At 35.7% G+C, this 24,067-nt stretch overlaps 1 protein-coding gene across 9 annotated transcripts in view; it reads right to left on the reverse strand.

Annotated features, from left to right (window-relative positions):
• LOC117403218 (formin-like protein 2) overlaps nucleotides 1-24,067 on the reverse strand; it is a 65,008-nt gene that overhangs the window by 13,231 nt on the left and 27,710 nt on the right. For all 9 annotated transcript variants that reach the window (XM_034924133.2, XM_034005241.3, XM_059032335.1 and 6 more), the window contains exons 2-11: nucleotides 15,472-15,555; nucleotides 13,991-14,071; nucleotides 10,745-10,821; nucleotides 9,266-9,349; nucleotides 8,137-8,289; nucleotides 4,725-4,833; nucleotides 4,047-4,123; nucleotides 3,215-3,308; nucleotides 1,469-1,543; nucleotides 643-753 (exon numbers count right to left, since the gene is read on the reverse strand). In XM_034924133.2, coding sequence (XP_034780024.1) covers nucleotides 643-753; nucleotides 1,469-1,543; nucleotides 3,215-3,308; nucleotides 4,047-4,123; nucleotides 4,725-4,833; nucleotides 8,137-8,289; nucleotides 9,266-9,349; nucleotides 10,745-10,821; nucleotides 13,991-14,071; nucleotides 15,472-15,555 — 945 coding nt within the window. The remainder of the gene's footprint in view (nucleotides 1-642; nucleotides 754-1,468; nucleotides 1,544-3,214; nucleotides 3,309-4,046; nucleotides 4,124-4,724; nucleotides 4,834-8,136; nucleotides 8,290-9,265; nucleotides 9,350-10,744; nucleotides 10,822-13,990; nucleotides 14,072-15,471; nucleotides 15,556-24,067) is intronic.

The raw sequence follows: 24,067 nt of genomic DNA on the forward strand, positions 1-24,067 counted from the left end.
CAAAATAATATACCTTTTTAAAATTGTATTTTAGATCTTTCCAATGTAAAAAGCAGACACTTGAATTTACAGAGTGTAAAACACTCTGCAAAGGCGGTGACGCAAGTGACATGTCACATGATCAGCTATGCAGTATATACTGCTGAGAGCACAGTTAGCTGTAAGTTGGCTATCAAATAGGCAGAAGCAAACATTTGAAAAGAAGCATGACAGTGACTTCAAATAATAGAAGCATATCCCAGACTAACGTCCCATTGTCCTACACTTGGTGGTCGGACAAACCAGCCTTCCTGTTATGATGGGACGAGTATGGAGACAGAGATCCCCAGGTAGAAATGAAGGTATTGCGAACAACACCTTGTAGTTATGTTCTGCCTCCACCTCTAATACCAGGAGCTGTATCAGCTTAGCCACTGACAAACAATGCTCACTGCTGAAATAGAATAAACTGTTTAGAAAGTTAAATTACTTTTTTTATATGAACTATTATGGTTAGTAGAAATTAAACGTACTTTGAAATGGAATAACATTATGTATACTTACAGAATGACAGGTACAGTATTTTGCACAGCCATTGTCCATGTTAAGAAAACTGATGATTGTATAAATATAAATCATCTACTTATTATTGTATATACTTACTTCCAGATACTCATCCAGACATAACTTGGTGAACTCATACTGCAGATGGACTCTAAAGTTCATGTCTTCCACAGAATGGACCATGATATTAATAAACTGCATGCACGCAACCTAAGGGATAGATAATTAGAACAATAATTAGAATAGTTCATCACAATAGTCACACAGTTGCCCAAAAACGCTGACAAGGATAGACTAATATTGAAACATATTCTCATACACATATTTTTCTGTCCACAAAACAGAATTATACCATATTCAACTACAAAATCCAGAGGAAACCCATCTACATGGGAGATCCCAGCATTAAAGGGTCTGGAGTCTGTTGTTATATTCTTGTCAAATATCTGGAAGCCAGGGAGAAGACCTCACAGTTCACTCAGGAATTTCACACACAAGCACTGTGTAAAAAATCCAGTTTTCCTACTTTTGGCTAAATGCTGTTACATATACTGCTGCTAAATGATGAATGTCTATGTTGCCTAAGCCATTTTTGTTCTGGGATTTGCTCAACAGGTGTTACCAAGAAAGCTATCCATAAATCATACAATAACAAAATCCACGTTTTAAGACCAGTTAGGCCCTTTGTCAAGAACTTTCAAATAGAGTTTCAAAAGCTGGAACACTACTGCAGTCAAATTGAAACTTTAAGCCACACTATGGAGGCTGTTGATGCAAGAACAAGGACAAGAACATATTTGTATTGCAAACATCATACAACTGAAAGAGTATATTTAAGCCTGTATAGGCAGAATAATTTTGAGTTTCCACGTGTTACCACACAGACTGACTTAAAACATCACACTTCTTGTATATGTAAAAGTACCATAAAATCAATATTGTTATCTTCATTTTTGAAATGCTCCATCAATTTTTCAAACCTCTGTGTTTCAGCACAAACCTGGAAGAGAAAAAATATATATATTATTATATTTTAGACATGCTCACACTGGAGGGAGCTTTGAAAAGTACTCCAAATACCATTCAGTATTAAACACATCTCATTCAAAACGTCTGGAAATTCCCTTTAGAATTCTGATTAGTGTATTAGACATATAAATCACCTTGGCACCTCATGTTTAGGGTATATGACCTACAATCCTAGATCAAGGCAGCGTTTGGAATTAATAAATCATAGTGAAACTGACAGTAGTGCATAGACAAAATGAAAGTGTCTACCAAAACAGACAGACATTATTTATAGATAACATAGCAATACTTTAGGACTGGACTTTATTAATGCTAGTAATGTATAAACTGAAGAAGTGTTTTATAGATCACCATAGAAAAGTGATTTGTAATTGCCAATTTAAAACAAGAAAATAATATCTAAAGGATGTATCAAATGTAAAAGTTAAATAATCAAATAATTAATAAACAAATACAAAAAAAGGATATTGCTAGTGGCCTATTCGGCATGCTTAAAATTTGGTCTGTTAGATGTTTGGTTCTACTTTAAAGTAGATGTTTATAGACATTCCTGGAATATGAAAAAGAAAGGTTTCTCTGTAGTACATTTGCATTATTCAATTTTAAATACACAGACCGTTTATTTATTTGAAGCATCCCTTAAACTCTGTAATCTACTTAACCTATTTTCATGCAGTGTGATTAACATATCCACTGCGGTAAGTGGAGACGAAGGCACTGCATACCCAAAAGGAATCATGTGGCTAGCTCTCTTAAAAACATTTATGACTGGAAGGCACAGATAGAAAAAACGAGAAAAAAAGGCATCTTTCATCTGCCAAAACATTACTGCATTACCAGGCAGGTCCCACAATGCCTATTGACCTTAAAGTCTACCAAACAAAAAGGTCTTTTAAGAGACTAGAACAGTGGCTTTTATTTCGCAATGATCGAAGGCACAGGAAGGACATGTCTGACAGAAATAATTTAAAATAAAATACCATGCTGGATAAAGTATCTATAAATAACGTTTTTGTTATTACCTCTACAGAAAGCAATTGCCTCAATGTGCTAACAAAAAAAAAAAGTTGGGTACTTCATGGCAATTTAACTGAATGTTCTCTCATTTCCAGAATACTGAAATCGTAATTTAGCAGCACTGTTTCCACAAAAAATGTAATGTATTTAATGAAATTGGTCCTGTTGAATTAAATGTTTAGTAACTTTACTAAATGCTTCTATTATATCCAATTATAACAGCAACTGTTTTTTTGGATTAAAATGAGTGGGAGATTTCCTCCAATCATAAATGGTAGATACCAGGATATAATAAATATTTTACCCAAATAGTTATAAATGCTGCATGAACCTGCAGTGTGTGCTACCTCTCAGTCCCATTTGCACAATTCACTTCAGCTGCATATGAAGCAACTTTTCAAACACCCACTTGACTCATTTTTTTTGGAAGTGAAACTTGGCACACAAGTGGGTCAGATATTTGTTGCAAAAGTAGCACTTAAAAAAAAAAAAACTAAAAAAAAACTGATTCAATTCAAAAGAAAGAAAAACAAGCACAATTGTATATATTATCTCACCAATTCCCTTGTTAGTATTACACAAATTACATAACATACTATGCAATAACACAATAATAGGCTCCTACCTCCTTGAAGTTATCAAAAGCTGATAAAATAATTTCATGTCCTCCTCTGACAAGACAAACGGCCGCTAACAGCTCTAAAACGAGAGCTTTTGTTCTGAAGTGTAAAACACAAAATCAATGATGAGGAATTGAATGCGTGATGGATGGGATGACACAGGATTCTGCTATCGTCAATTTACCAAGTCACATCATTCATGCATTTAAAAGCTTATGTAATCAATCATTTAGGCCTAACTGTTTACAAGAAATGCTGACATTGAAATTGCATTTTCTAAGGTTGGGAAACACAGCTGGCTAGAACCGTGAATTTGCCATGTATATTCTTTTTGCTTCTTACAGTAGGTTTTCAGGACTATGTTGAAAGCTACACCACACTAGCCCTGTGTATCAGTGCTGCAAAGTGCTGCATTACTCCTTGTTGATTTTCAGAATGTACTGAACATATAATGAGCCTTACAGCACTTTTTTTGGATGTTGGGGTGCTTACATTGAGCATTTTGCTTTTTCTGTTTCTTGGCTGCAGTTGGATAAAGCAATTTGGGATAAAGCAACCTGTAGTGTTGCTGGCCTTTTTCATAGGCTTCCAAAAACCAGCCAATCAAAGAATGAATGGCACAAGAGCCTGGGAAGACAGCACATGTCTATTATAACAGCAGGTGATTAAAAAACAACCAGCTGTTCAGAACGGTTTCACTCACCAAGTGGCTGAATATGAAATGTGTATACTTTTAAAATGTTAACAGTCTTATCAGAGAAGCCTACTGTACATCATTTAAGGCACATTTCATTAAGCACGACACATTTTCACACATGCTGACTAACAATGACTCACCTGGGGTTCTTGTTGTTCAGACTAAGTGCAATTTCATTTACGGCATGCAGATGCGACATGACCATGTTAAAACCATACTGCAACATAAAACAATATATTTAATTATTAATTCTGACAAAATAATTATCAGGATTCAACTATAAACATGGTACTGTGGTACCAACACCTTTTTTAAATCTTTAAAAATGAATGTTCGCATTACCTGTAAGCATTTAACATACCAAAAATACACTACTTTGCCAAGAAATTAGGTTTTTGATCACCTTCCTCGGAGAAGTCAGTGAGTTAAGTTAATTTCATGCGTTCTCAACTGGACTTAGATTCTGTTATTAGGCAGTTCCAAGGATGGGATGTGGATGAAGACTGTGATCTTCAAACCAGTCCTGGATACATGGACAGAGCCCATCCCCATAAAAAAAAAAAACACTGCTGGAAGAAGTACACCTGCCATGATATTCAGGTACCAATATCCCATCTGCCCAATTTCAGGCTCTTAGTTCAATAAAGGCCCTATGGAATGTATATGACCAAATTCTCTAGGTAAAGTGGCCCCAATCTACAAAGTTCTACAGATGCTATGGAATTACAAGCAACACATTCTTTATTACGCTGTCCAAAAAAAAGAAGTGCTTTAACATGTGCTGGCTAAAAGAAAATTAGACAGTGAATTTCTCATACCTGGTAGTTCATGATGGCTCTTAAACACATGATGCACACATGAACATCATCCTTCTTACTCACTAACCGGGAGTTCTTTAGCGTCCTCCGGCTTGGCAATGTATTATACCTGTCAATCAAAGTATTATGAAACACTTTAATTCTAAACTAGTCTTTTTTTGCTCTCTAGTAAAACTTTCAGCTTTCAAAACACACCACAACCCTGACACTATTTTACTTCAAACCACAAGCCACATGCCATCTTTCAAATGCCAAAAAAGGGGATAAAATATTAAGTAGTATATTTTTTTCACTTTTGTGAAACCAAGTAAAAATAAATACCTGGGGTTTTAAATATTTACAACACATTTGTTTTACTAAAATTCCAACAAATCACAATTATGTCCCAACATAGTCTTTATTTGGGCTATGAGACAACAGGAAATGTTAGTGGGTCTGCAGGAATAATGCTGGCAGATCAGAAGAGAATATGCAGACCAGCCTGCCTATTCTAGAATGTAATCCTATCAAAAGGATATTTTATTTAAACTATATACTCTTTAAATTTAAATTCAGTATTTAAATTTAAAGTTCAGTATTCCCGAAAGTTTCCGTCTCTCTCTCTCTCTCTCTCTCTCTCTCTCTCTCTCTCTCTCTCTCTCTCTCTCTCTCTCTCTCTCTCTCTCTCTCTCTCTCTCTCTCTCTCTCTCTCTCTCTCTCTCTCTCTCTCTCTCTCTCTCTCTCTCTCTCTCTCTCTCTCTCTCTCTCTCTCTCTCTCTCTCTCTCTCTCTCTCTCTCTCTCTCTCTCTAATGAAAGTAAAGCTCTAGATTGTTATAACACGTTGCTGGCATCAGTACAATATTTAATACCCCCAAGAAAAAGAAAAAGAAAAAAAAAAAAAACATTTAAATTGTTTATTTTAGAGATTACAGCACGCTTCATAATCTCTACATCCTGATTTCCAACCACAGGCAGGTACACCTAGAATTAGTCTCAGTCACTTACTCATACTCTGCTCATTGTTTAGTGCAAATTAGTCATGTGTGGCTGCCATTTGCATCCAATAACAAATATGGCATCCAATTCAAACTGCTTCTTCCAACTGTATACATTATCAATGGAAAACAACACAATTAAATAATAAACTGTTTTGCTGTTTAACCAGTCCGTGTTGTATGTTATGACTATTTTACGGATTCACTTGAGACGAAGCATTTCAAGAACAGACTTACAATCCTTGACCATGATATAGGTATGCACGACATGATTAAACAGACAGACTAAGCAAAGTGTTCTCGGAATGCTTGTGTGGGCGTCATGTATTTCTCCGGATGACTGGGCAACAGAATGATTCAAAGTGACTTGTCAAGGTGTGAATATTTAACATAATTATCAGACTGGGCATGTAAATATACTATTGTGACCTTTGACCCTTTCTTACTGAGCAGGTTTACGTTATAATACTTGATAATAGTATGTGGCAGTGTTTAAAAGCACTCGTATCTAATCAGCGTATTTATGGCAGTGTATCTAATCTGTGTATTTATTTAAGCATGACGTTTTCTATTCCAACTACTTTGACAGTTTTAAAAAGGTAAATTGTGCTGTTAAGTGTCACCATACATACGCTCTCTGTGGGTTTTCTGCACTTCCTGTGCTATTGATTATCGAGTGAGTCACAGGGATTTCTCAAGGTGTGAATGTCTTTCATGTTCTGAATTGTAAAATGTACTTGAAAAGGCTTATTACTCAGTCAAAATCTCATTTTAAAACATACTCCAGATGTGAAGCTTTTTTAGGTTTGAAGAATCACTTTGCTTAAAAGTTTATAGAGTTTACAGAGACCTTTAGATTGATTCGCTTTTTTGAATCGGACACATAAATCATTCTCCTTATGCTATTAATAAGATATTGGGTACTGCATACTATCACAATACAGTGGCTTGATTCCTTGTTGATATAATCAGCTTAGAATTCTCTATTGACACTAACAGAACACCTTTGTTAGAGAAAGCTAGATATAGTATGTAAGGGCAGCAGTGTGGAGTAGTGGTTAGGGCTCTGGACTCTTGACCGGAGGGTCGTGGGTTCAATCCCAGGTGGGGGGACACTGCTGCTGTACCCTTGAGCAAGGTACTTTACCTAGATTGCTCCAGTAAAAACCCAACTGTATAAATGGGTAATTGTATGTTAAAATAATGTGTAAAAAAATAAAAAAAATAAATAAAAAATAATAATAATGGAATTGTATGTAAAAATAATGTGATATAACAATTGTAAGTCGCCCTGGATAAGGGTGTCTGCTACGAAATAAATAATAATAATGAATTAGGGGCACTATACTGTAGGTCTGTTAAGACAAGTTGGATATGTACCACAAACCACTCCTACTGTAACTCACACATCTTTTGAAAGAGGAAGAAATTAAAGTGGAATTAGTCCAAGATGAAAAATGAAACTTCTAGAAATAAACTACATTGAAGAGTGCAATTCTGTACAGTTGTGTTTTTCTGTTCAGTACAGCAGTAGCTTTTTTTTTTTTTTTTTTTTTTTTTTTTAAACATTATTAGGTATTCCTGCTTGAGCCTTGCCAAAACAATTCTCTGCTTTACACATTTTTTTGCCTTGAGTTTACAAAGAGACTGTCTGAAACATTAACAAAGAAAGCCTGTAAGAGAAAAAGCCTTATGAAATGAATTCCTTCGACTGCTATACACTGGATATAAAGCCACATTTTGTTTGGCTGTTCTTCACTGAAGTGTGTTGGCAGACCAGGGAAAGACAATTAAGGTTAAATATACATATATAACATCCAACAACATGTTAAACAAAACAATAGGCAGTGTCTGTTTTTTTCTGGATAAAATACATTCAATGAAGAATAGAAGACAGTAAGAAACATTGAACAACTCATGTTAAAAAAAAGACAAATCTCCACAATGGGAATTAATCGTCTATGTGGTTCCTCCATGTCGTGTTCAATACACCAGTCATTGCATTCTAAAATCGACAATGGAAATTGTAAATACCTCAAATGGCGTACAGAAAAGAATGCAGTAATGGGATTACCTTGTGTTAACCTTGCAGTATGAGGGTGGATTTTTGCACTTTTTTAATGTATGTTATATTACAAGCCAACTGAAACAATACCTGATGCATGCTGTCGAGCCTTTAAAAAAATTACATTAACTAACAAACAGTCAGGGCATTTTTTTTTATAATTATCATATTTTACATTAAAAAGGGCCAAGGCTGACACCTCATCAGTAAATCCTGAATAATGAGCATGCCTAGAGTTAATCTATTCTAAGTCGTTTAAATACTTGAAAAGCACATGAGTTCCAAAAAGGTTTCTGAGAGTCATGTGTACTGCAGTGCCATTGAATGTATATTTAGATTGTATGAAAGAAGTTTGCTGTGTCAGATCCCTACCGTAATGTAGAATGCCTGCTAGACCGGGAGATGCTGCTTCCAACTTGAGAAGGCAAGTTACTTCCTCTGTGTAAATCCTCAATGGACCTGCTCCAGGGCTTGGACTTATCCGTTGAGTTCTCCACATTGTTCTCCAAACTGTCAACATCAAGCCTGGCAGGAAACCAAAAGGAAAGATTGTCCAGCCTTTGAGTTTCATTAAAAAATACATTGAACTCGCCCCCCCCCCCCCCCTCTGTCTGTCCCTCCCTCCCTCACTCCCTGAAGATTCTAGATAAATATTCAGGCAACCTAAAAAGACAAAAAGGGACCCAAACACACACACTACCATTTCAAAGCATACTTAGGAAATTAATAGACCTGTACAGTATTCACTACTTTTCACAAAGAAAATACCGCAGCTTATTACATACAGCCCTCAAGACAACAGAAAAGTTCAGTTTCATATGGATAACTTTTGAAATAGGGAGACGTTTACTCTTTTATACTCTTTCCACGTTTATTATTCACACCCAAAAGAAAAAAGGAAGACACATTTGTCTTTAGTTCTGCCAACATAAAAAGTAGCCAAAAGGATGTGACCTTGCTTGTTACTGTAACTGCAAGGAGGGGGGGGAGGGGGGGGGGGGGGGGTATTATTTACTTTACATTCTCCTTTTAACATGGCCTTTTTCTGATGATACATTTTTAGTAGTGCAGAATCTGAAGCGGTGCAATGGACATTTTCTTGCTGAGCAGCCTTACCACTGGGAATTGTTTGAATGAGGCAACCAACTAATATACAGTGAAATAACCCTACACTACTACTAGTTAAAACCTCCTGACTATAGGGGTATAACTAAGAACAAGTGAAGCTATTTTAGAAGGGAAGTGTGAGTCTGAGTGGACACGTCACAGCAATAGCTGGAAGCAGCTGTGATGTATCATCAGGTGTAACTTAGCGTGTCTAAACTCTTTTTAGATGTGTAAATGCATTGAAAAATCACACATGGGAGTGATAATTAGGTCTAGAATATCATGCACAGAAGTCTGTAGATGCCTTATTATTATTATTATTATTATTATTATTATTATTATTATTATTATTATTATTAATAATAATAATAATAATAATAAATTAAAAACTTACGTGACAGCATATTGTGCAAAAGACAGATATTCCACCAGTACGTCCAGGCCTTTATTCTCTTCATTTAAGAATTCTCTAACCCACCTACATAAAATAAATTAGATGATAAAATATGAACATATACAAACATTTTAAAAGGGCATGATGCCTTTTAGAATGATTGAGAAACAAATAAATATTAACTTGATACAGATTCACACTTTATAATAATGTATAAATACATTGAAATCGAAGTTTAGAACAGAATTCCCGGACACCAATACTGACAAAAGTATTGCAAGCGTACTCTAAGCTGGGATCCTTGTGGGAGTGAGGTGGCACTAAATCTTTACATTCGGATATAAATTTGTCTGGAGATTAGACAGGTTAGTCATGGATGTAAGCTTCACAGGCAGCTGCTACTGCTCTAAACTTTCAAAGCATAAGCAAATATGATCACCACAAGAATATAGGGTCTCTATAGTAAACCACTGATATTCAAATTTCAAAGCTGATCACTATCAGATGTTGAGCACATTTTAATCTGATAAAACAGACACTGGCTAAGACCCAATCAGGTTGTTAATTATATCAATTTGCTCCTTGTTGTTACACCAACACAAATGATACCTGTGAAGATAACACTGGCATCATTACTGCACTGTCCTTGTAAAACAATAAGCTGTGCTGGGCATATCATAAACTGTTTTCTTAAAAGGGGATGACAGAAACCGGTAACAGAGGATTGACAGGTTTTTTAACAAACCTGTCAATTGCTTTTAATTGATTGGCTGTGTTTCATTCAAAGCCTGCTTGTTCCAGGCTTGTGGGACAAACACAGCTGTCTATTTCTGGTCCCTGGGTCAGCAGAGAACATGTTGCTCAGTGGGGACATGTTAACAAAAGTGGTTTCTTCTCTGCTCCACCCATCAGAAAAGAGAATACTCTTATTTATATGCAAGGTCCCTTGTAAAATGAACCCATGTCAACCAATGTGTCACAGTTGTAAAGTGCATAACTGAAAAATTACAGGATTTGGATATTTCAGTAGATCAACCAAACCAAGATCTGCTAGCTCCATTCAAACCAAATGAAGTCATAAGCTTCACCTTACCTAGAGCCACACGCTGCATGGCAGTTTCATTAGCCACATTACAATATTAATAGCAATTTATTTATAACTTAGTATTTTAACGTTTCTCACCCAAGGGTTTATTTATTTATTTTTGCTGCACCCCACCTATGAAAGCATATTGCATGGTCATGAGCTACTGTAGCTAGAAATACTGTATATAGAGCTTAGCTTATGACAACAAGATATGTTCACAAATAAACTGCATTCCCGTATTACAACAAATGTCATGCATCAGGCAAAAAATTATTATATTCCCAATAAATTACAAAATATGCCTAGAGGGACTCCATTAATCCATAATGAAGACCGAATATAGGAAATTCGTTTCTTCTGATATCTAGATTAGATACTCGTTATTTACTCACCCAATATGATTTGTTCTTAATGAAATTTCCAGTTCTCTTAGGACCTGCGTTGATTCTTGCACTCTTCTTCTGAATTTCTGCAAAAGGATATTTAGAAAAATACTGCCAAGTCATAAATCATTCTCCTTATGTTATTAATAAAATAGTAGGGACTGCATATTACCAAAATACAGTGGCTTGATTCCTTGTTAATATAAACCAGCTTAGAATTCTCAATTTACACTGTCTTCAAACAGAGCACCTTCAAACACCTTCAAACAGAGCACCTTTGTAAAGTTAGATATATTACTGTATGTAACTGAGCAACATCCTTAAACATTTTTCATTTATATTCCTACTGTAATATAAATTTCACATTCATTAGCAGTAAACATTTTGCAGCAAAACATCTGGAAAAGGATATAATTGTGTTGCTATAGCCACATATGGCACCTCACAGAACTCACAAATGAACACTATGAAGCTGTAACAGCCTCCTTAAAAAACCGTGTCAGAAAAAGGACATCATGAAAACAAATTAGGATTTATTACACATCCTTCTACACTTTTTCATATTTTCCCTTTCCTTTCTGTTTTTCTCATTGGTGCAAGAGCTGGGGGAATGTGCTAGCCTGCATATGTAAAAAGGAGGCAATGACCTAGAGACATTTCACAGCAGTACAAAGTGGCAATTGTTTGAGCCTAAAGAAAAGGAGATCTGAACAGGAATGTAAAACCATAACTCTTTTCCTTTCTCTCCCTCTCGCTCTCTGTTTCTCTCTCCATACTGTGCAAAAATATCTCAGCTACTGACCTTATCAAGGGACATGACTGCATTTGTACTTTTCCCGCACTGGGGAAAGTACAGTTCTCACAGAAAATATGCAACTATGTATATGCTATGACTGGGCTAGGAAAAGGGAATACTGGCAAACCGAGGAACTATAAAGCTGGGTCATTGCATTTGTTTGTCTGTAACGTCTGTCCGATGTATGCTGTACCATTTCAAATAAAAAGTGTTAAGCGTACAGACAAACAAATATAGTGGAATGCATTCTCATAATCAACCCCTTCCGAAAATCTACTGCAGAAATAAAACAGTATTTTCAATGTAGTAGTAGTACTGCTGTACAAAGTACCTGCAGCACTATCCCATTTTTAGTACCTGCAGTTGATGGTAGTAATACTGCAAGAGTATTTTTGTAAGGGGTAGTCTATACTACAGATATGGCCACCTAATAAGTTACTCATATGTGTTTATATTGGTCTTAAAACTTACCAAACCAATACACTGCCATATGTTTAAAATAAAGTGGAGACCCATCTGTGGAAGATGTTTCAATATTAACCTCTGAATCAAGCAAGAGATATCCACAACATATTTTCACAATGTGAATGATCTTGTATTCACTGTTAGCATGCCTGTCACGTTTTCTCTTTTTGGAATAATGCCTCCTGCTGCCGCACTCATTTTTTTTCTAAGGGACTATTTGTTTTTTAACCTGAAACTCTGAGGGGTGAAAGAAACTGATTGTTATATTATATATCACTTTTCAGCCCTGTTTTGTATCAACCAATTCTAAGGGCAGCTCAGTTTAAATTACCATGAAGCTGGAATCAAATTAGAAAGTGACAACATAATGTCTAAACAGGGAAATTATCTATTTATGAAGCCAATACCAAAAGAAAAAAATATATATATATACATTTTTTGTTCTGTTTGCAAATTGATTTTTAAGATTACTGCAGAGAGACTGAATATATAGAAACACATTTATCAAGGCCTTTACTCCAACATGCAATTTGAGTATTTGATTGGACAATAAAACTATTTATTATCACGAAACTAGTTACAAACAGCTTAGGCCCACTACAAAACGTTCAAAATGTGTGTAATTGTATCAGTATTTGCCTCAGGGAGAACATGAACATACTCTGTACTAAATCCCAAACACGTAACACGCGTGTCTCCTCTGCTGCTATAAGTTTCTCATAGTTCATTTTATAAGGTTTCTGTCCTCCACAGAATTACACAGAGGTTTATATAGTTCTGTTGTCAATGCAACCTTTTGACCTGCCAAAGGAAGCTCCCCAGTGCAGAATCCGATTCAGCAGGATACCAACCCCCCGCATGTTTATAAGACCCATAAATATATTCGCTTTCTCAAATCAGTTTCCCCTGCAGAGAAACTTAAACTACAGGCTTAAGTTACATTTATTAAAAAGAGACTGACATTTTTCATTTGACCTTTAAGTCAACTATTCAGATAATTATAGCATTATGAATGTAGCAAACCTCTAATGTTGTAGATGATAATTAGCACTAATGTGAAAAGAATAGCGACTGAGACACACTTATCGGTCTGCACTCTCACTGAATGGTGGACTAGTAATTGGCAATTGAGATTTTCCAGTTTATAGGTTGTTTTTCAATACTTTCTTTGTACCCAACCACCCACATATGGTCGCGTTACAGTAATTATATAAAGTAGTTATAGAATTTAGACACAGTTATTCATAGAAAGTGTTATTACATATACAGCAGATTCACATTTAATTAGAATATTATTTGTGTTGCTAGCATTTGAATTCGGACTTGATTTTTGTTTTTCAAATATTGTATAACTGTACGGAGTCAACTGAAGCCAGTTTTTATTTTTAGTAGTAAAAAAACTGTTCTGTTTAGTGAGCAATGCATTTATGGATGAAAACACCTGGGCACAGGAATTCCAATGGAAAGCAAAGTTAAATCGAAATGGTGCTTTAAACAAAAAATTCAACAACAGAGAGATGGAGAAATCAATAAAGCTAAAACATTTTTTGATTCTGAATGCTAATGCATTATATATTTATGAAAAATTAAGATTTAGAAAAATCTATTGGTAGGCCATGAAATCCAATGAGATCTAATAATAGTTCTGCTATACTGTACATAATTCCAAAGAATACGATGGTAAAGAGTATCCAGGATGAAGGGTAAAATACCAAACTGCACATGCCATTCAACCACTAAACAAAAATAATTTGTACTAATATCACTTCAAACTGGTTACATGATTAAAATAGGACTCTGGACGGCAGAGCTTAATTTGTACTCATTTTATCTTCGGAACAAAACCTACGTGTCATACATACAGTATTACATGGAAACCAGTTCCAAAGGGTTAAGGGAAGGAAGAGTCCACTGCAGTCAACAAAAGAAGAAGCTGCAGCTTCGGAAATATACATGGAAACTAAATGTGTTGACGCAAACAATGTAGGGCTTACCTTCCTGGTGACTGCTGGGTCCAGATAACCCTTTAGTTTCAGAATGTAGGTATGAGGAGGATTCTTCACTTGAAACCTCTCCTGCAAAAAGACGATTCCGAAACATAAACTCAGTATCTTGAAAAAACTCAATATATTGCATTTATATCTAGTGGAATTATTTTTAATACAACATTTGTACTGTATCTGCACATTTTTAAAAGAAGACTCAGAAGTAATACTATTAAAGCATAAAAAATAAAAAAAATCAATACATATATACCCTTACTACGTCAGTGTCAAACAAAGATAGATCACCCCAGTATTTAGAATAGCAACATAGCATGCATACTGTAGAGTATTCGGATTCCCTCTGGAAATGCTAAGGAATGTCAATACTAAATGTAATCACAATAGCAGGAGTCTCTCTGTCTCTGGAGGAAATGTGTTACGGATCCTTTTCATTGTACATTGGGACATTTAAAACTGGCTTCATCATTGTGTGACAAAACATAAAATAGCACTTAAGACATTTATCTCTTCCTCATCAAAATGATAAAACTACACTTTCCATCTTAGTTCAGCAGCTACAGTATAAACAGAATCAATACTCTGCATGTACTCCTCAGGGAAATTAAAATCTCAGCATGTCACCTAAACCACCTGTTGGAATTCCCTCAGTTTATTTGGTAATCATTGCAGGAGCTGCTCAGAGTAGAACAGTATTATTAGTCTGGTCTCCTACTGCTATCATTATTTCTGTTAAATTATGAGCTGTGCCATTTGAACATGTCACTTTCAGTTCTGTCTGTGGCACAGAACTTACTGGTCCTGCATCGATTGATGCTGATGCTGCAATTATGCGCCCCGTCAACTCCAAACTGCAATGAAGTCATAATCCTGATATACTGTGGTTATAAATTGGGCATCAACTTCCCTTTTACAGCCTGCAAAAGAACAGGGTATTTTCTGCACAGCACATTCTCTATTTAAAGTGGCATATATTTCATAATGTAGTAACTTCTATGGAAGAAATAATTATTTCTCAGCAGCAAAGCTAGCTTTTGTGCCTCAGGTTGACTGCAGCACGTCTTGGGTATTACTTAAAAGAAGAATATATCTTCTAACCTTATTGTTCTGTTAGTAACTGTGAATATACTAAGCTGTTAAAAAGGGATAATGGCATTATTAACAAAAAAAAAAACTGTACCAAAACACAACATCTGAGGGGATGAGACAAAGTAAACGCCTGGAAGAAATATGACTCTCTCTGCATATGGTCATAAAATACCACAATGAGAACATTATACTGTAATTGTAACGCTTGTGGTATTGTAGATTTAACCAAAAAACTGGTAAAAGTAGTCAGAGCAGTAGTCACAGAGCTCCCATGTTGATTGATTGAGTAGGTGCAGTGGACAAATGGCACACATACTGTGCAGCACACACACACACACACACACACACACACACACACACACAGAATCGTATACACACTGTACCTGATCACATACGAGTTCCCATTTTTTTTCATTGTCATACTGGCGCAATAGTCTTGCTTTGTCTGGAGGAAGGTTCATGGAATTCTGTAAAACAAACAGAACATATTTATTCTATTTGTGTATGTGCAATTTGGGAATTCTCTGGGAAACATTCTCCTAAAATCTGTATTAAAAAAATAAGTCATTATATTGTGCGAGAATATACAGCTATGGCCAAAAGTTCAGTATCACCCTATAGAAATAACTACATTTTGCTTCATAAAGTCAATTGAAACCTGCTGAATAATCTTGCATTCACATATTGTAGTTTTCCACATACTCAACGAAAAACTGACCAAAATTGAAAAAAAATTGACATTTTAAAATCTAACATGAAATACTGTACTACTATTATGGCTTCCAGTAGACTTTTGCAATATAAATGTTGTAGTTTCTTTGATCACATGATGTTAATAAAATATCTAAATTATGTTAATTTAGTTATTTCATTTTTATTATGTCTTGATCCTTAAAATTCTAGGTGATGCAAAACATTTGACCATAGCTGTAGATCTAGGGAATCATTATAGTCCTGAGCCATGCTTTTTTGATGACCCAATCAGTGACACTGGCCAAATTACTTAACCACCCTTTGTTCCTTAGTTCCACCCAATTGGCTGAAGCAGAATGAATCAAGATGCTGCACTTCAGAAGTGTAAAGCTGCAGTATCTTCAGTAAACAATTCCACAGAACTACTGCAGTTCTAATTTAACTATGTGTACTGTATGGATTCTGAACTCTGCAGAACTTGAATAAATGATCTGAGTTACAGTACACAGTAGTTTACTTTTTTTTTTAATAAGTTACTACAGAATAGTACTGTACACACTTTTTTCAAATTATAATGAAGTTTTCATTGTGTTATACTCAAATATGGTATTTATTCCTGTTTTCATTCAAGCCTTGTTGTTAGGAATGAAGCTTTGCCCAATGAACAACATCAAGTGAATTCAGCCTCTACATTATCTATGATCCATCAATATTCCTGAGGCAAAGAGTAGCAGCATCACAAAAAACATATTTAAAAAAGGCAGCACAAAATACTTGTAGCTAGTCATCTTCCCTTTGTTCAGATGAAAACTGAATACAGGCTAACCACTATAACGAACACCTGTTTTTAATGATCCCAACAGCAAGAACCGATTTTTTCAATGCAAATTAGCCCTATTAGAACGATTATGTACAGGATAGACCCGGATGCATCGATCTCAGTACTGACTGACACTGAACTTTCTCCAGTGTCAAGTGTGTTATTCTCTCAGTGAAAACAAAGACCATGGTTGACTAATTCAAAGATAACGCTAATAAAAAGATGACCTATTGTAGTATGAATCATGCATGATGAATGCAATCGTTGCCTGTCCGTCATCTTCACACAAACTGCAACCAGGCAATGGGTGTGAGGAGCAATCTACGCTGGATAGTTTTTTTAAGAGAAAGGACATGTAATTACTGTATTCAGCATGTAAGTGTACATTCTTTCCTTTTTCATTTCTTTACTGTTTTGTTTTAAACATGTTGTTGTAATTTAAATGTGGAAACGGGTTTGTTTTGTGTGCTTTTTGGAGTTGTTATGTTTGATCAAATGATTGTTTACAGACTGCAACACGGTACTTGTGAAGGCAATGTCCAGCCAAGGCCATATGAAGAAGCAGGAGTTAAGAATACCGGCTCATAAGTAGGTTAGTTTAGGTACAGTATATATCTCACTGCACAAGTTTTGAATAACTGTACTATAATACTGAAGTGTTGTCACTGTACATTCCAAAAAGTTAGCATTAAAAGAAGATCATTTGAAGTAGTAATACTGGTGTATGTATAACATTAGTTGGATAGTTCTGTAGTAACTACTGTCAAACCTGCAACGTCTTTATCTGAAACTTCTTTCCAACGTACTCAATGAAGTGATGTTTGAACCCACTTAATTGGTTCATCTTGCATTACACACCTTATATGACCCCTGGCTACTTAAGTTGTGTTTTTATAGTTACCTACTGTACAGTAGATCGCACTTGTTAAAGAACTCAGTCTACTATACAACACATTAATGTAAGACAGGACTGAAAAACAAATATGCTACATTGTCAGTTGTTTTTAAACTGGAGTCTGCAGGGTTTGCCCAGGAGGCCCTCAGAAAATGATATTTACAAAAAGTGGTCATTGTTGCGTTGTGTGAGGGGCAGGCCTTGTTACTCTACGGACAATGCAGTATATGTTAAACATTAAACTGTGATTTCAGTCGGGGGTCCCATATTCAAAACAGTTTTTAAAAAGTGGGCCCCCAATCAAAACACATTGAGAACCTCTGCACATAAAGTAACAACATTTTTTTGTTAGTAGTTGATTTGTTAAATATTTACAATATCAAGCAAATGTTGTTAATACATTGCATTTCAAATGCTTGATAATAATATATTTTTACACAATTATGCAGCTACAAAGTGTTACTGTATAATATGTATACAGTAAATCTGTGTATCTGACTTCTCTGGGAGTAAAGCATTTCTATTGCACAGGTTACGCATTCACAACTGGCCATTCAATAGGTATTGCTAGGAAACCTTTGTTCTCCAATAGAAACTTTATGCAAACTGCCGTGTTTAGGTTTATTTACAGTATTGTTTTTGACTCCTGACTTTCTCACTGTAAGTAGGCACAGTACACTAAAGTACTACAGGTAAAAACAGGTTAGAAGCTAATACAGGAACACTGTGGTAAAGCTACTGCAGTTATTTTTATTTTAACATTATTTTTAGCTTGCTTAATAGCAAAATATGGTTGGTGTTTATGGAAAGCTACAGACAGAAGCTACAAAATGGGACAAGACAGGGGGACGGGACACTAATTAACTGTTCCAATCCCTGCTAAGGTACTTAAGGGTGGAGTATACTTAAGGGTTTAAACTACAGTCTTTTCCAGTTAAAAGGTTATATAAAGCAGATGTTCTTTTAAATAAGCCAAGTGGAGAATATGAAATATGTTTAGTAATCGTAAAGGGGATTTTATTTGTTACATCTTAGGTGGAACTTGAACAAAGAGTCAAAGTGTAAGCATTTAACTCTCCAATAATGTATTCACAATCAGATGCTCCGCTAAACACACCAAGGGCAAAGCTCTAGACAGCTTTACATGCCATATTGTGAGAGGGAATCAATACTTTGAAGAATTAATGGTCATTGTAGCTCACCTGTGTCAATGTGAGTAGATAATAAAACATGGTTAAGCAGCAAAGCCTTTTAAGTAGATTTGCCATCCACTATTGTGGTGACCTACAGAGCTTGAACGACAATTTACAGGAGTTCTGCATCAAAGCACTCAGTCGTCAAGACTGCACAACCAAATATTACAGCACCAGTAATATTCTCCAATAAATCGCTACAACACCTGAGCAAACCTCTCACAGCAGTAGTAGAGGTTGAAGGTGTTTTTTTTTAAAGTACAAGTTCTTTAAAAAACAAAACAAAACACCTTCACATATTATGTAATCTACTGTATCCACCATTTTATAAGAAACCACAACAGATTGAAGCTCAAATGTTTATTATTAACAGAATATATTTTTAACACACACACACACACTCCCAATTAAGTGGGCAGATATACAGGCTAACTTCACTATAACGAACCCCCATGGGACCTGGAGAAATGTTCGTTATATCAGGGTGTTCACTATAACAGGGTTTGGCATTTTTCTGTATCAGAATAATGACAAAGCGGCAAATTTAAATTGAACATCAAATACATAGTAGTTTTATGAAGATTACTTCATATTGATCAACATTTAAACGGTATTGTGACAAGGTACTCGTGTCACGTGTGGGTAACCGCATTGCAAGACGGAGAGACATGGGAGTTTGAGTTGAAACGCCAACACAGGCGCGCAGGATTTATTAACCACGAAACAGAAAGTTAACAAACAGGTCATGTGACACTACCAACGATGACACAGAGGACACATACAGCAAGCTGTACAAAAGGCAAAATAAAACGCAGTACAAAAACTACAAATAAAAGGTGCAACACAGGGCAAGCGCTAGCCTTACTTGAATGAGGCGTCCCGCTCCAGGAACCGGCTACACTACATAACCCTCACTGTACATTAACTTGGGATCAATATCCCTACAGCATAATGTCAACAAACAAAATAGGGGATACACTGTAGTGATGCTTCCACTAAGCTAAACACGTCAAATTAAAGTTCAGGGCTGATTCAGCACAGAGTCTTGATTAGACCTCATGATCTTTACAATGCACACCCACTGTTCTTTCAGAGGACTGCATTAGCACTGAAAACAACTTCAGAACAGACTCTCTGCTGACACAGGATGTTTTTGGCCAGATACAGTAAACCAGCCTCCTCACTGACTGGGATAACAAACAAAAGCTGTATAAACACCCCCTCCAACTGGTTTGATTGTACTGCATAGAAAGTGGTTTGATAACAACTTTGTTATGTATTACATTATGTTCTATGGTAAGTACAGGTTTCAATTAATTAAACTGAAGGTAGGTGACATTACAATTTTCCCTTTCCGGTCCGATGTCGGACCCTGTCCGACATCATCAAAAGGACGTCAAGCACAGGTCTCTAGTCGTTTTTTCTCCGGAAAAAGCAGAGAAAACCTTTCAATGGCCGAGTGAGACCAATAGGAGACGAGAGAAGCCGAAAAAAAAGGGGGCAGATCTGAGCAATAAACATAGCCCCTGCACCACAGAGATACCACGGACATAAACAAACAAAGTAGCTGCTTCCGCATCCAGCGCTCAAAGAATATCACGGTAATATGAGATGTTATAGTAATAAAATAATGACTTGGATCGCATTATTCCATTGGTGATAAAACGAGTGATCAGGAGATGACTCATTGGTATGCACTATGAAGAGATATGTGAAAAATACAGCGAGCAAGGGGTGGGGCAGGGCTAGAGATGCAGTACTGAGTGTCCTGTTGATATGCAGTGCCTTTTAAACCTGTTTTACTGTGAAAAAAAAAAATACTTTTAAACAGCGCATGTAAAATTAACAGCACGTGTGAAAATAAATTGGACCTGATGCGCTTGAGAGGCGCTGAATAAATGGACCGCTAAATTAATTGAATGAATTCTTAACATATCACAATGACAGTGTCTTTTAGCTCCTAGACATGAGGTCACATTCCCAGGCAAGGTTAAAGGAAAATGTCCTTTCAAAAACTAAAAAGCAGAATCACAGCTCATACTACAGAACATCAATCATAAGTGTCACCAATCGTAGGGCATTCCTAAACTACATTCCTGATTCTGCATACAGTGTGCTTTGAAGGGACAGAATGAAAGACTAGGACATCCCAGGCCAGTACTGCTGCATTTACTTTGAGTTTTGAGTCTTGTCACATGTACTTGTCTTGACCATAACCAAGAAAAGTCACAATGGTGCATAATATTCAAATTTCACACATGGATATTTTTGGTAAAATGGCATGACATTTGATGGCATGCAGACTTGTATTGTTTTCTTCATTACAACCAACAGTAATTCACAGTTTTTTTTTTTTTTGAGCAGACAGGCTCAAAGAATTGAATCTGTTCAGTCTTGAACAAAGAAGACTATGCGGTGATCTGATTCAAGCATTCAAAATTCTAAAAGGTATTGACAATTTCGACCCAGAGGACATTTTCGACCTGAAAAAAGAAACAACGACCAGGGGTCACAAATGGAGATTAGATAAAGGGGCATTCAGAACAGAAAATAGGGTCAGACACCCTGGGATCCTTCAAGAAGCTGCTTGATGAGATTCTGGGATCAATAAACTACTAACAACCAAACGAGCAAGATGGGCCGAATGGCCTCCTCTCGTTTGTAAACTTTCTTATCTATATTATAAGATTATAACATAACATCATGTCTGCAGACCCCTGGAAAGCATGCTACTCTAGCTGTTGCTGGAGAAGGCTGTTTCACATGTTTGTTCATAAATATAGTACTGTAGGGATAAAAAGTTCAACATAGCAGATTTTTTTCCTTTACTGCCAGTTTAGCTACAGTATGAACATTTCTACAACACTTTAGAATAAGCCGAAGTAAAAAAGATATAAATAAATTTAACAACACTGTGGTACCAGTACCTACTGTATTACCTAGAATTTTATGGAAAATGTTCTAAACATTATCTAATTTCTTTTTCCATTCCAAACAAGGGAGTCGTTGTGTTTTCTTTCTTTCACTAATAATTTAAATCACCAGTAATTAAAAGGGCATCCAATTACAGTGTATTTCTTTCCATTTGGAATACCCTTTCCATTACAGCAAGCAAGATTCCAAATTGAAACCAACACATGGTGCCAATTTCAATAAACAAAAGTGTTAAGATTTAGACCAGCTGAGGGTAGTGATAATTACAGGATCGCAAAAGAGAATTTTTATATGGCTTGTTAACCTACCACCTACTGAACAACTGTAAACGTGTTAAACAAAAGACCTGCAAATCCAGCTTTTGCAGTGAGGATTTAAGCACTAGGGCACTCTTTTCAGGATTTAGTTACCTAACAGAACAATACTACAATTCTGATTAGGAAGACTGATGTCTTAGTAAATTAAAGGACTAGGAGCAATGGAAATGGAACGACAGTAGAGTACAGTACGAACAGAATCAAAACCTTTCTTGAGCTGATAATGCAAACTGTTGGCAGGCACACATTTTAATTCAGTAACTTGCTAAGTGGAGTGGACAGTGCTAGTCATTCTACAGTACCAACAGTTTATGAAATACCCACAGTAATTCTGACACCAAATTGTACAGGCCTACCCATCCAATAACCTCCTTGCTTTATCCTGCCTTTATTCCAATAGCAATGTACCAGTATGTATACAATATATATATATATATAAAACTAAACCAAAACCCAACAACAACAACAAAAAAACACACAATGGTTTGGGAGACAAAAAAATGTATTATTAAATTTATCAAAATGAAAATGTAAGATGAGAAATAAATATTAAAATCAAGTTTCTTATAAACTCAGCCAAGGAATATAGCTCATAATATCTCTAGAAATAACCTGCTCCCATCTGATATATTGGAAAAATAAAAGGTGAGGGTGAGCGACTGCATAGCAATGCTTTAAATATTAATTGAGCCAACTGCCAACTGCCTGCAACATCACCCACAGCTGGGATCTGCACTGCACTAAATAGAATAAAATACATAATTTAGTTTAAATAAAATCAAGTTTAAAACAATGAAAATATTAACTTAAACTCTATGTGTATATGATATCTCCACTGGGAATAGATGGAGCCCCAACCTGTTTCTGACTGAATACCAGGAATGAGGCATCAGGGACTGGCATTAACAGCTTGGCACAAACACTCTATTCAGTTTCCCTGGGTGTCTCAAGAGAATGAGCAGCGTGTGCTAGTTTGATAGTAGATTTTTTTTTTCATTAACTAGCACATATGTTTTTCTGCAAAGCAACATGAAATTGCTTATTGTTTAATAGTTCTTTGCTACTGTGATTGTTAGCTGGTCTGTGGGATCCCCTTCTTAAAAGCTTTTCAGTATACCAAAAAGCGTGAAAAAGAAACAGGTTGGCGTAATGGAATGTATTGTTAATCCAGATTCCAGTAACTGGTCACTGGGATATGTCATCAGGCTTCAATGAAGACTTGAGGTTGAAAACAAAAAAGGACAACTTTGTGTTACTTCAAGGTTTTACAGACATGTTAGTGTTTATTTACAACAAACCTAAAGCATGCATTGTCTCCATACAAATGCATAATTTTGTTTGTTTTTGATGTGGTTATAGTCCCACTGTACTCTGAAAATTGCTTGAAAAATCACAAATGACGGCTTGTTCATTTGCAAGCCTTATTTCTTGGACGGTAAAGTAAGAATGTTCCCTTTACTGGATTAGACTGTAGATGGTGTGCTGGTTTCCATCCATTTAAAATTCCCAGATTTCTTTTAGTTATTCCTTCTGGGAACTTTATGCTAGTATATTTCCTGCTAATCATGTAAAACAAATTGCACTGAACTTTCCACAAGTTACATTCACAGTGTCCAGACAGTGCCTTTTGTATTTGGTTTGGCCAGATCTTTATATCGCATTAAAATGTATTATAAAAAAAATGGCCGGCTAATGGCAACGTATAAACTCATTTTTATTCCACTGCCTTGTTCGAAAAAATGATTTTTGTTTGAAGTGTAAAGTATAAATAAATGCTGTGTTCAAACTGTATGATCGTGTCCTTTTTTCTTTATAAAGAAACAGAAATATCAGGCCTTTTAATTTAAAAAAAAGTTATATATTTCAGTTCTATTCTTTTTAATTCAATAAGAACATTTACAAAAGCATACAATAAAAGAATAAATAGAAATATGCTGTTATAAATTCTTTATTCAAAAGGAATATTCTGTATATCGGATCAGGAGGTAGAGTGGTTGGCTGTTTGGTATGTGTGGAGTGCTACAGTACTGTTGATAGTACTTCCAATCTAAAACATGTCAGTGTTCCCACTTGAAAAGTGTTCTTGTTGTGCTAAATAACCAAACTTTCTTTTTTTTTTTTTTTTTT

Source organism: Acipenser ruthenus, chromosome 10 (genome assembly GCF_902713425.1).
Source record: "Acipenser ruthenus chromosome 10, fAciRut3.2 maternal haplotype, whole genome shotgun sequence".
Lineage (NCBI taxonomy): Eukaryota > Metazoa > Chordata > Actinopteri > Acipenseriformes > Acipenseridae > Acipenser > Acipenser ruthenus.